The sequence below is a fragment of the Amblyraja radiata genome, chromosome 19 (genome assembly GCF_010909765.2).
Source record: "Amblyraja radiata isolate CabotCenter1 chromosome 19, sAmbRad1.1.pri, whole genome shotgun sequence".
NCBI classification, from domain to species: domain Eukaryota; kingdom Metazoa; phylum Chordata; class Chondrichthyes; order Rajiformes; family Rajidae; genus Amblyraja; species Amblyraja radiata.
Genome location: NC_045974.1, coordinates 35,557,466 through 35,569,598, shown reverse-complemented (window position 1 = coordinate 35,569,598; position 12,133 = coordinate 35,557,466). Strand labels below are relative to the sequence as shown.

The 12,133-nt window shown below is 39.5% G+C and overlaps 1 protein-coding gene across 4 annotated transcripts in view; it reads left to right on the top strand.

The window, feature by feature from the left end:
* otogl (otogelin like) overlaps positions 1 to 12,133 on the top strand; it is a 148,907-nt gene that overhangs the window by 91,114 nt on the left and 45,660 nt on the right. For all 4 annotated transcript variants that reach the window (XM_033038224.1, XM_033038222.1, XM_033038225.1 and 1 more), the window contains one exon: positions 6,828 to 7,106. In XM_033038224.1, coding sequence (XP_032894115.1) covers positions 6,828 to 7,106 — 279 coding nt within the window. The remainder of the gene's footprint in view (positions 1 to 6,827; positions 7,107 to 12,133) is intronic.

The window sequence follows — 12,133 nt, the reverse complement described above, 5'->3', positions numbered from 1 at the left end:
TATGCCCTCTGGTTCTTGATTCCCCAACCCTGGGTAAAAGACTCTGTGCAATCACCCTGTCTATTCCTTCACAATGTTTTACACCTCTATAAGATCACACCTCAGCCTCCTGCACTCCAAGGAATAAAGCCGTAGCCTGCTCAACATCTCCCAATAGCTCAGGCCCCGAAGACCTGGCAACATCCTTGTAAATCCTCTCTGCACTGTTTCCAGGTTAATGACATCCTTCCAAAAGCAGGAACTGAAACCTGAACACAGCACTCTAGATGTGGCCTCGGCAATTTCTTGTACAAACTGTAATATAACATTCCAACCTCTTATTTCAATACTTTGACTGATGAAGGTTGATGTATCAAAAGGCTTCTTTACCCCCTATTTACTTGTGACGCCATTTTCGGAGAAAAACGTACCCGTATTCCTAGATCAAATGCTCTACAACACTGTCTAATGCCCTACCATTCATTGTGAAGATCCTGCCTGGTTTGACTTCCTAAAATGTAACACTTATTGCATTAAACTCCAATAGCTATTCCTCAGTCTACTTGCTCAGCTGATCAAGATCCTGCTGTAATTTTTGATACTCGTCTCACTTTCTACGATACAAACTACTTTTAGTATCATCTGCAAACTTACTAATCATGTCTTGTATATTCTTATCCACATCATTGTTGTAAACCCCAAACAACAATGGGCCCAGCACTGATTCCTGAGACACATCACTAGTCACGTCTCCAGTCTGAAAAACACCCTTTCACCACCACCCTCTGCTTCCTTCCATGGCCAATTCTGTATTCAGTCAACTGGATCTCCCTGGATCCCTTGCGATCTAATCTCCCAGAGCCTTATCAAAGCCCTTGCTTAAGACCGTATGGACAACATCTACGACCATGCACGTGTAACCTTTTTAGTTACTTCTTCAAAGAATTCAATCAAATTCATAAAGGCCTGTCCCACTTACGCGACTTTTTCGGCGACTGCCAGCACCCGTCATAGGTCGTTACAGGTCGCCGAAAATGTTCAACATGTTGTCTGGTCTTGAGAAGAGTGCGGATCTCCCTGGTCATTAGCCACACAACATTAGCCATGCTCCAGTCATCTGGCACCTCATTTGTGTCTAATGATGATTTATATCTCAGCCAATGCTCCTGTAATTTCTTCTCGAGCCGTCCATGGTGTCCTTTTGATCTACCTGATCAGGCCAGGGAGATTTATGTACCTTCATACGCCTTAGGACATCTAGCACCCACTTCACCATAATTCTGCAAGACATCTCCGTTAACTGTTCCAAGTTCCTTCGCCTTCATGTTTTCCCCATGGTAAAAACTGAGGAGAAATACTCATTGAAAACCTTGCTCATCCACTGGGGGTCCACACTTAGAAGACTGCTTTGCTTTGTGAGGGGCCCAGTTCTCTCTCTGGTTACTCTCTTTCCCTTAATGTACTTTGGATGCTCCTTAAATTTATCTGACAGAACTATCTCTTGCCCACTATACACCCTCCTAACTTCCATCTTGAGTACGCTCCTCAGTCTCTTAAACCACTCCAAGGATACATTTGGTATCAGCTGCCTTTACATGGCCAATGTCTTGTTCTTTTTTCTGACCAGAGCCTCAATTTCTCTCATCATCCAGTTTTCCTACTTCCAGTTGCCTTGCCCCTCGCTCTAATTGTACAACAGGAAGATGAAATTTCAGTTAAGACATCTCTAGTGGACTTGCTCCACAGTATGCAAGGAGTAGATGGGAAAGTGGGACAACATGAAGTTGGTATGAACGGATGGTTGATGCGGACTCGATGGGCCAAAGGGCCTGTTTCCAAACTGTATCTCGAAAAGAAACTAAAGGTCTCTGGTCATGATCTAAACACATGGAGAAAATGAAATATTTTTGCTGAAATGATAATGCCATATTAACAGTGAGTGAATGTAGTTGAAGGGTATTTTTTTTCATTCCAGTGAATCTGTGTTTAAGATTCCATGTACTGCAGCCTCACAAAATTCAAAACGGGCAAACAGCCAAGTAAGAGATACAGCCACTGTATAATTTGGATTAAGTCTCCTGTATATTTTTTTCTATTCAGCCATTTTTGCGGTGGTAAATCCTATTAAAGGTTAATACACAGAATATTACCCAGAGATTGTTATTCAGCAGGATGTGACATTTTATGTAACGCCCATATCTGGACAAGAAAATTAATAGTTATATATTGCAATCATATAACAATTTAAATATAAGTTATTGCAAGAGTTCTAAGTAGAAGTTATGGAAATGCTCATCCCCATAACAGCTTCATGCTGTGTTCATACATAACTGTTAAAGTTGAAGCTAAACTATGAAAGCTAAATAGTTTAATAAGTTAAGTAGCAGTTTTTGTACAGCATGAGCGAATAGGTGTAACCGTGGAGCTGAGCACAGATTTGCAATGGGGGTGTGGGAGTGTGAGATCGCACCTTCATCCTTCATGCCAGCTGCCCAACAAAAATGGCAGATTGAAAGTGATTTAATTTCAATCTCCTTGTTTACTTCAGAGCTGACCTTCACTCAGCTCTTGGTAAACATTAAAGATGTAACCGATAGTTCGATGCCATAAAATAAAGTGCTGCTCATTAATGAAAGCACGTGGACGCAGACTGTGATAACTAAGTCCATTAGGTATCCCCAGTGTTGGTGCCTACAGTGCACTGGATTCCTCTATCCCAATCAGGATAAAGTTGTCGATCTCTTCCTCAGCGGTAGGGTTGCTGCCTTGCAGCGCCAGAGACCCGGGTTCAATCCTGACTACATTCTCCCCATGACCTGCATTGGTTTTCTCCAAAGATAGACACAAAATGTTGGAGAAACTCAGGCAGCATATCTTGAGAGAAGGAATGGGTGACGATTTGGGTCGATACCCTTCTTCAGACCCTTTTCTCCTGTTTCCTCCCACACTCCAAAAACGCACACGTTTGTAGGCTAATTGGCTCGGTTAAATTGTAAATTGTCCCTCGTGTGTAGGATAGCACTAGTATGTAGGGATCGCTGGTCGGTGGGCTGAAGGGACTGTTTCTGCGCTGTATCTCTAAACTAAACTAAGATTTGTCACGAGCTTGACATTAACCTCAATAGAAAAAACAACTACAGAGGTCAAAAATCAAAAATGGACAATGTTTATTATTGCAAACTTTCAGTAATTCTGAAAACTGGAAATTTGGATGCCCTCGAATTTTTTGGAATGGAGTGAATTGTTCAGAATCTGCAAAAACATTTCAAATGTTTTAGCACTCCACATCACCCTCCACTCCTAAGATCTGCCACCTCATCTTTACACAGAATACATGTTATGAAAACATTCAATCAGATGATTTAATTATCCTCTTATTTGGAAAGTGGATTTTGATATGTTTAGGAAGGAACTGTAGATGCTGGTTTACAATGAAGATACATAAAATGCTGGAGTAACTCAGCGGGACAGGCAGCATCTCTGGATAGAAGGAATGGGCAACATTTTGTGTCGAGACCCTTCTGATATGTGACAGTTTATCCAAAGAATATACTTCATATACAGTGCATTCAGAAAGTATTCAGACCCCTTCGCTTTTCCACATTTTGTTACGTTACAGCCTTATTCTAAAATGGATTAATTTAAAAAAAAATCATCAATCTCATAATAAAAAAGCGAAAACAGGTGTTTAGATATTTTTGCAAAGTAATTAAAAATAAATAACTGAAATAGTATTTACATAAGTATTCAGACCCTTTACTCAGTACTTTGTTGAGGCACCTTTGGCAGCGGTTACAGCTTCAAGTCTTCTTGAGTATGACGCTACAAACTTGGCACACCTGTATTTGGGTAATTTCTCCCATTTTTCTCTGCAGATCCTCTCAAGCTCTGTTAGCTTGGATGGGGAGCTTTGATGCACAACTATTTTCAGGTCCCTCCAGAGATATTCGATCGGATTCGTCCGGGCTCTGGCTGGGCCACTCAAGGACATTCACACACTTGACACCAAGCCACTCCTGCGTTGTCTTGGCTGTGTGCTTAGGGTCGTTGTCCTGTTGGAAGGTGAACCTCTGCCCCAGTCTGAGGTCCAGAACGCTCTGGAGCAGGTTTTCATCAAGGATCTCTCTGTACTTTGCTCCATTCATCTTTCCCTCGATCCCGACTAGTCTCTCAGTTCCTGCCGCTGAAAAACATCCCCACAGCATGATGCTGCCACCACCATGCTTCACCGTAGATATGGTATTGGCCAGGTGATGAGCAGTGTCTGGTTTCCACCAGACGTGACACTTGCCATTCAGGCCAAAGAGTTCAATCTTGGTTTCATCAGACCAGAGAATTTTGTTTAGGTGCCTTTTGGCAAACTCCAAGCGGTCTGTCATGTGCCTTTTACTGAGGGGTGACTTCTGTCTGGCCACTCTACCATAAAGGCCTGATTAGTGCAGTGCTGCAGATATAGTCTGGGAAGTTTCTCCCATCTCCACAGAGGAACTCTGGAGCTCTGTCAGAGTGACCATCGGGTTCTTGGTCACCTCCCTGACCAAGGCCCTTCTCCCCCGATTGCTCAGTTGGCCGGGCAGCCAGCTCTATGAAGAGTCCTGGTGGTTTCAAAGTTCTTCCATTTAAGAATGACAGAGGCCACTGTGCTCTTTGGGACCTGCAATGCTGCAGAAATTGTTTTATACCCTTCCCCATATCTGTGTCTCGACACAATCCTGTCTCGGTGGTCCTTTTGTTATGAAGACAATCCTTTGTCTTCATGGTTTGGTTTTTGCTCTGACATGCACTGTCAACTGTGGGACATATAGACAGGTGTGTGCCTTTCCAAATCATGTACAATCAATTTAATTTACCACTGGTGGACTCCAATCAAGTTGTAGAAACATCTCAAGGATAATCAATGGAAACAGGATGCACCGAAGCTCAATTTTGAATGTCATAGCAAAGGGTCTGAATACTTATGTAAAATTTCAGTTATTTCTTTTTAATTACTTTGCAAAAATTTCTAAACACCTGTTTTCACTTTTTTATGATGAGGTATTGTGTGTTGATTGATGATAAAAAAAAAATTTAAAATCCATTTTAGAATAAGGCTGTACCGTAATAAAATGTGAAAAAAGTGAAGGGGTCTGAATACTTTCTGAACGCACTGTATTAGCCTTATCTTGAAAAACTTTTGACTGTTGAGTTTGATTTTGACGTAAATGTGTATAGTTTTGAGCTGATTCATCGGATCAGGTGAAGTTAACTCTTTTCTGCATCAAGCAAAGAAAAAATAAAGTAACGCATGATAAATACAGACATAGGGAGGGGAGAACCTCTTTCTACCATAAAGAATGAAACCTGACTGTTCTTGCTTTGCACAGATATGACATGGTGTTGAGTCCAAAGTTTTTTTGTTACATTATTTCTACAATCTTATTATCGACAGATAAGGGAAGTTTCAGAAGATTAGCTGGTGATAAAAACATAATAAAAGAAGGCCATATATTCACTTGTTTAAACATCTCGATTGAAGTTACAAGTTGTGGCTAATAGGCTATTTGAAGGTTTATGATGTCATAAGTGATGAGAGCAGAATTAGACCATTCGGCCCATCAAGTCTGCTCTGCCATTCAATCATGGCTGATCTATCTCTCTCTCCCCTAACCCCATTCTCCTGCCTTCTCCCCATAACCCCTGACATCCATACGAATCAAGAATCTATCTATCTCTGCCTTAAAAATATTCATCGACTAGGCTTCCACAGCTTTCTGTTGAAAAGAATTCCAGAGATTCACCACCTTCTGACTAAAGAAATTCCTCCCCATCCTCCTAAAGGAATGTCCTTTAATTCTGAGGCTATGACCTCTAGTCTTAGACTTTCCAGCCAGTGGAAACATCCTCTCCACATCCATTCTATCCAAGCCTTTCACTATTCAGTACATTTCAATGAGGTCCCCCCTCATTTTACTAATCTCAAGCGAGTACAGGCCCAGTGCCAACAAATGCTCATCATATGTTATTAAATGTCATTAAAATTGACAGCCTATAAACTGTAATTAGTGATATTGTTTTCTTTTTCACATTTCACATTTCTAGCTTTACGGAACTTTATTATTGTGATCCATTTAAAAAAAAAACCCCATCATACTGGGAAGCCAAATTTAAAATGATTGCATCGTCTAGAATAGCAAATTAATCTTGTATTTAATTCTGTCAATGAGAAGCATTTCTGTGGTTAAATATAACAAACAATTTTAAGTAGGTTGGCTTTCAACCAGGAGAACATGAAGAAAACATTGAACTAAAAAGAAACTGATAGTAAAGCAAAATTCCAAAATTGAAATAGCACAGCATTTAGCTGGTGTAAGCATTAATAACATCAGATACTACTGTCTTATTTATCATTTTTGACTCAAGAGTCATGCAGTTAATTTCTCTAATGCATTGATGATTCTTGGACCATTCTTAAGTGTTCATTTGGCAGCTGTTGGTAATTTATCTGTGCCAGATGCTGTTTTATCAATTGGGGTTTGCGATTCTACAAACATTATAAGATCTCTCTCAGATATTTCGTCGAACCCATTGATAAAACTATCTTGAAAGATTTTCCTCTATGTAAGTGATATGATTGTATTTGGTTAGCATATATATTTTGCTTGGTTGTACTTACATGGAGCCCTAGAGAAAACAAAACGCTTTTATCAATTTTTATATCCATGTTGAACGTGTAACGGTACTCTAGCTGCAGGATATTTACATTTCAATGCTAGACCCTAAACCGTTTTGCATGGTATTTTGAACAATTTTAACCTAATTTTATGGTTGAGCAGCCAGAAATTGATTTATATATTGTTGTAATGTTACAGGATTGCCTGTTGTTTCCCTTGAGTCTGCTGAAAGACCAAATTACTTCATACACATTGGTGAAAGTGATAATCTACGCTTGGAGCAATGGGAAGACAACCAGCATTTCCATGAAGCTGCTTCATTCATTCATCACCAAAGCAACTGGATCCCAGGCTATAGCACGTTTGAATTATACAGCAGGAAGGGATATTTCATCTCGCTGACAACATCAGCTGTTAAAGTAGTTCAATATGAGTATTCAGAATCATTTAGGCTCTCAAGTAGCTTCAGGGTTGAAGGTAAGTGACCACGGGCATATAAAACTTCCTGAAACAAAACTAACTTGAAAAAGGCCTTAATATCAGTGATGGGATAACTCTATTTGTGGAAAATGTCCCAATGTTTAAATGTGCCTATTTTATGGAATGAAGTAGTCATATCGTGTAGTTACATTTTTTCAAGGAACACGACCTCAGGATACTTTGCTGTTTTGAGTAATTGTAATAAATATAAATGCCATTTGGGTTTCCTTCATGAATGTCCTGAAAACGTGTCCTATAATTAGTTTTGTTTTGGTTTAGTTTATATATACAGCGTGGAAACGGGCCCTTCGGCCCACCGGGTCCACGCCAACCCGTGATCCCCGCACATCAACACTATCCTACCTGTATAGGGACTCTTTTACATTTACCAAGCCAATTAACCTATAAACCTGTACGTCTTTGGAGTGTGGGAGGAAACCGAAGATCTCGGAGAAAATCCATGCAGGTCACGGGGAGAACGTACAAACTCTGTGCAGACAGCACCCGTAGTCGGGATCGAACCCGGGTCTCCAGCGCTGCATTCGCTGTAAGGCAGCAACTCTTCCGCAGCCCGGGTCTCCAGCGCTGCATTCGCTGTAAGGCAGCAACTCTTCCGCAGCGCCACTGTTACCGCTTTACTGTCCCCTTTACTGGTATCATGAATCCCAATAATATTTCACTCATGACATTCACGTTAAAATATGCCGGTATTGTCCGATTCAAAATAACCTTATCCCTTTTGTTTGAGTAATTCCGAAAATGGTTTCTGATGTTACTGTAATAATAATAATAATAATAATCAACTTTATTACGGACTCGAGGTCCAGACAAGGGGCAACATTACATTAAAAATGCATTGCATATCAAATATCATAAATATATATAAAATCATGGTATATCACATAAAAACATCATAATTTATATTTAACAAAAAACCCACAATACTTAAGTTAAAAATCCAGATTAAAAGATGATCAATGTCCTACAACGAGACAACGATACCAGTGTCTCCACAACTGGGATTCGTAGCGTGTTGTGCTAACCCTTATGTTGGTCAAGGCCCCAATAAGCACATTTTTAGAGTCATTTATCCTGCAAATGAATTTATACATGTGGTGTCTTAGGATAGCTTCTAAAGTACTGACTCCTGCAGCCACAAACATATTACTGGCACTACACCATCTAGGTTGCCTTAGCAGTGTTCTCATGGCATCGTTATATGCCACCTTTAGTCTCTGCATACTTGTCTTTAAATATTTCGACCACAGGTGCGCAGTGTGGAGTGGTGTGCAGTATGCTCTAAATAGCAACATCTTCACCACATCTGCACACGCACCAAATTTACGCAAGAGGATATTTGCCTGTACATACAGCATGCGTCGTTGCCTATAAATATCCTCATCATCTGTCATTTGTTCTGTAATAATATGCCCTAGATATTTTATCTTATTACGGACACTAAGATTGTTGTCAGACAATTTAAAAACAGGATATTTTAGGCATTTATCCTCTGGTTCTACAGACCATAACAGCACTCTTACTAGCATTATATTTAATGTCATGTTCCACACCATACACGGAACATATAGTAAGGAGCTGCTGGAGACCAGCGCTAGATGGACTAAAGACCACAAGATCATCTGCATACATAATATGGTTCACTCAAATATTACCAATCACGCACCCAGTGTTACAGGCTTTCAATTGTTTAGACAGATCATCAATATATAGATTAAAAAGAACTGGGGACAAAATTCCCCCTTGTCTAACACCATTGCTAACCCCAAATGGGGCTGAGACCCTATTGCCCCATTTTATTTGCATAGTCTGGTGGGCATACTAGTAGGCCAGAATTCTAACAATGTATTCAGGCACCCCTCTTTGACTCATTTTACCAAACAGCTTTCTGTGATTAACACGGTCAAAGGCCTTGGAAGCATCAATAAAGCACATAAGGATTGAAGAGTTTTTGCCTCTATATTTGTTTACAATCTCCTTTAGGGCATATATGCATAAGTCAGTGCTATGTTTAGCTTTAAAGCCAAACTGGTTATTTGTGGAGTTAACAAACTCATTTATTCTATCCAGCAGAACTTTTTCTAAGACTTTTGACAATATGCTGGCTAAAGCTATGGGCCTGTAATTATTAAGGCTGCCTACTTTACCAGCTTTGTCCTTAATGACCGGCACTAACAGGACAGACAACATTGAGTCTGGTAACAAGCCACGAATCATAAAGCCAGTAAAACAAATAGCTAGGAGAGGAGCTATCCTCATACTCGCATACTTAAGATGTTCAGCAGAGATATGATCCAAGCCACTTGTTTTGTTGTTGGACAGCTTGTTCATGGCATGATACACCTCATGTGACATAATCACCATCGAGTCGTTACTCTCAATATTTTCCACCCTATACAAGTCACCTTGGACACAGTTGAATAAAGTGCTATAATGTTGTCGCCATAACTCCGCGATATTAGCTGTTCCGGAGATTCTATCTACAGTACATGGTAGAGATGTTTTGCAACTGCTAAGAGCTCTCACTTCCTTCCAAAAATCTGTAGCATTGTTACTTAGCAGCTTCTTAGCCATGGAATCAGCCCTCATAGCTTGCTCATTTTTACAGATGAAGCGAACAGCATACTTATACCTTGCATTAGTGAGCTTCTTGTGCTCAAACACAGGCCCCTGTCTGGGTCTACCTGCCATAGCCCATGATTTGGTGGCTTCACGGGCTTCAGTATGATACTCAGCTACATACTTATTCCAGCCAGGTCTGATGTTATGTGTCTTATTTTTATGCTTGCAGTAGGGCTTATTGCCTACATATAAGGCGCTTACTATATCATTATACATGATATAGCAAACCATACACCCTTGCAATCTTTCAGCTGACCAAGATTGAATGCAGGAAGAGCAATTGTATTATTTAGCGACATGGTTGTATCTGAACAAACCTGAACTTAGTTCCCTGTCCTCGCAGTGTTTCCACATTTGCCTATTATCTAGCTGGAGTGGCTAGAGATATCAAGCAGAAAACCTGGTGTGGGAAGAATAAATGTGTTGGAGGGAACTGCAGATGCTGGTTTCAACTGACGATAGACACTAAATGCTGGAGTAACTCAGCGGGACAGGCAGCATGTCCGGAGAGAAGGAATGGGTGATGTTTTGGGTCGAGACCCTTCTTCAGACTAGTCAGGGGAAAGAGAAATGAGAGATATAGATTGATGTAGAGAGATATAGAACAAACGAAAGAATGAAGCTGGTTGTAGCAACCCCACCTTGCTGCATACCTGATATCAAATATCTCAACACTCATCTATTCATCAGAACTTTTAAATGTTACAAAATCACAAATTAAATACACAATTGAAGCTTCAAAAAAGGCAATATAATATGAACTGGTTGCAGTTAATTTTAGTGCATGTTGTTAGTAATTCCATTAAATGCACTGAACAATAGTGTAATGGAGCAATCACATCAAGTGTATTCTTAGTATTTCTCATCTTACAAATAAAATGTGTGGATTGCATCTGGAAAATGACTTGAAAGTGACTGAGAAAGAAAATCAAATACCAGTGGTGCTTTAGAAGTGGAAATATTAAACCATCCAATCAGGGGTGAATCACAAACAATTATTGTATTAATATTACATAATGTAATTCACTTACATTTTTATCTTAAATATAATTTCCAGATTACTTCATTGCAAATCTGCATGTAGGTTGTAGCTTAGTGGTGCTAAAGTGCTAAAATTTTGGCTTCTTTCAACGCCCAAAACGATCTTCCGTTTTCCTTTTTTTAAACTTGTATGTACGTAGCCATGTTACAGAGTAATTGGTTGTGTAGAAATTAATCTTCACAAAACTGAAGAGTGAGGTGAGAAACAAAAATATATCTGGTCTTGGTCAGGATTTATTTCCAGCTAATGTCAAAATTCCAGATCATGACATTTCTCTTATTTGGCTTTGGACGCTTTAGACATTCCTAACATTCTGGTCAATGGAAATTGGGTTTAATGGATGACTTGAAACAACATATTTATTTTGTTCCTTACACTTCCTTATCTCTGTATCTTCCCCCTCCTCTGACTCTCAGTCTGAAGAAGGGTCTGGGCCCGAAATGTCACCCATTCCGTCTCTCCAGAGATGCTGCCTGTCCCTCTGAGTTACTCCAGCATTTTGTGTCTATCTTCAGTTCCTTCCTATGCATATTTATTTTAATTGTCATTTATCACAAGAAATACCAAATAGTATACAGATATTTCAGTGAATATTTATTTTTAATGTTCTTGTCAGTTTTGATTTCTTTGAGTTATTCTTTACACCCCATCCCTGTGGGAAACAAATTGATAAACAACATTTTGTTCCACCTACGACGTAATAGAGGTTATAAAATAACTGCTGGATTCACATATGGCAAATAGATATTGTCATGTGAAGCACAAGGCTGGGCCTCTTTGCTTTCTTACTGTGGAGCATTCATTATACCACGTATTTTATAAGGTACAAAAGCAACTAAATAATCCTGAAGCAATGGAATGTAAAAGGAGATGCCTTGCAAGTCAGGGATATTGTACTGAGACTAAAACTACTCAAAGAGAGCCAACCAAAAACTATCAGAACAATGCTCTCTTCAAGCTGTGTTGCTGCATAGATTTAGCCCTCGGTTTTTCCCCATGACCCTCTGCATATAAAGAGTCAGTTAATACCCTAAAGGGGAAAAGGTTGTTCTGTTCACGGAAGTTGCTTGTAACTATATCTTCTAACTGGCACAGCTGTCTACATAGTCGGATAAGGAAAATATTTTAATGTGTCTGTTTCTGAAAGTTCATATTTTTATAGTAATTACATTATTCTAAAAATGCTGAGCAACCATATTTTGTGGATTCATTGTACAATAGTTTTTACTTCTACTGCACAATGTTATATTTCCCATTTAAACAGAAAGCGCACTGCTGCTAAATGTATTATGTAGATACAGTTATAAATTTAATTTAAACTTATTATTGAGTCATTTTGTTG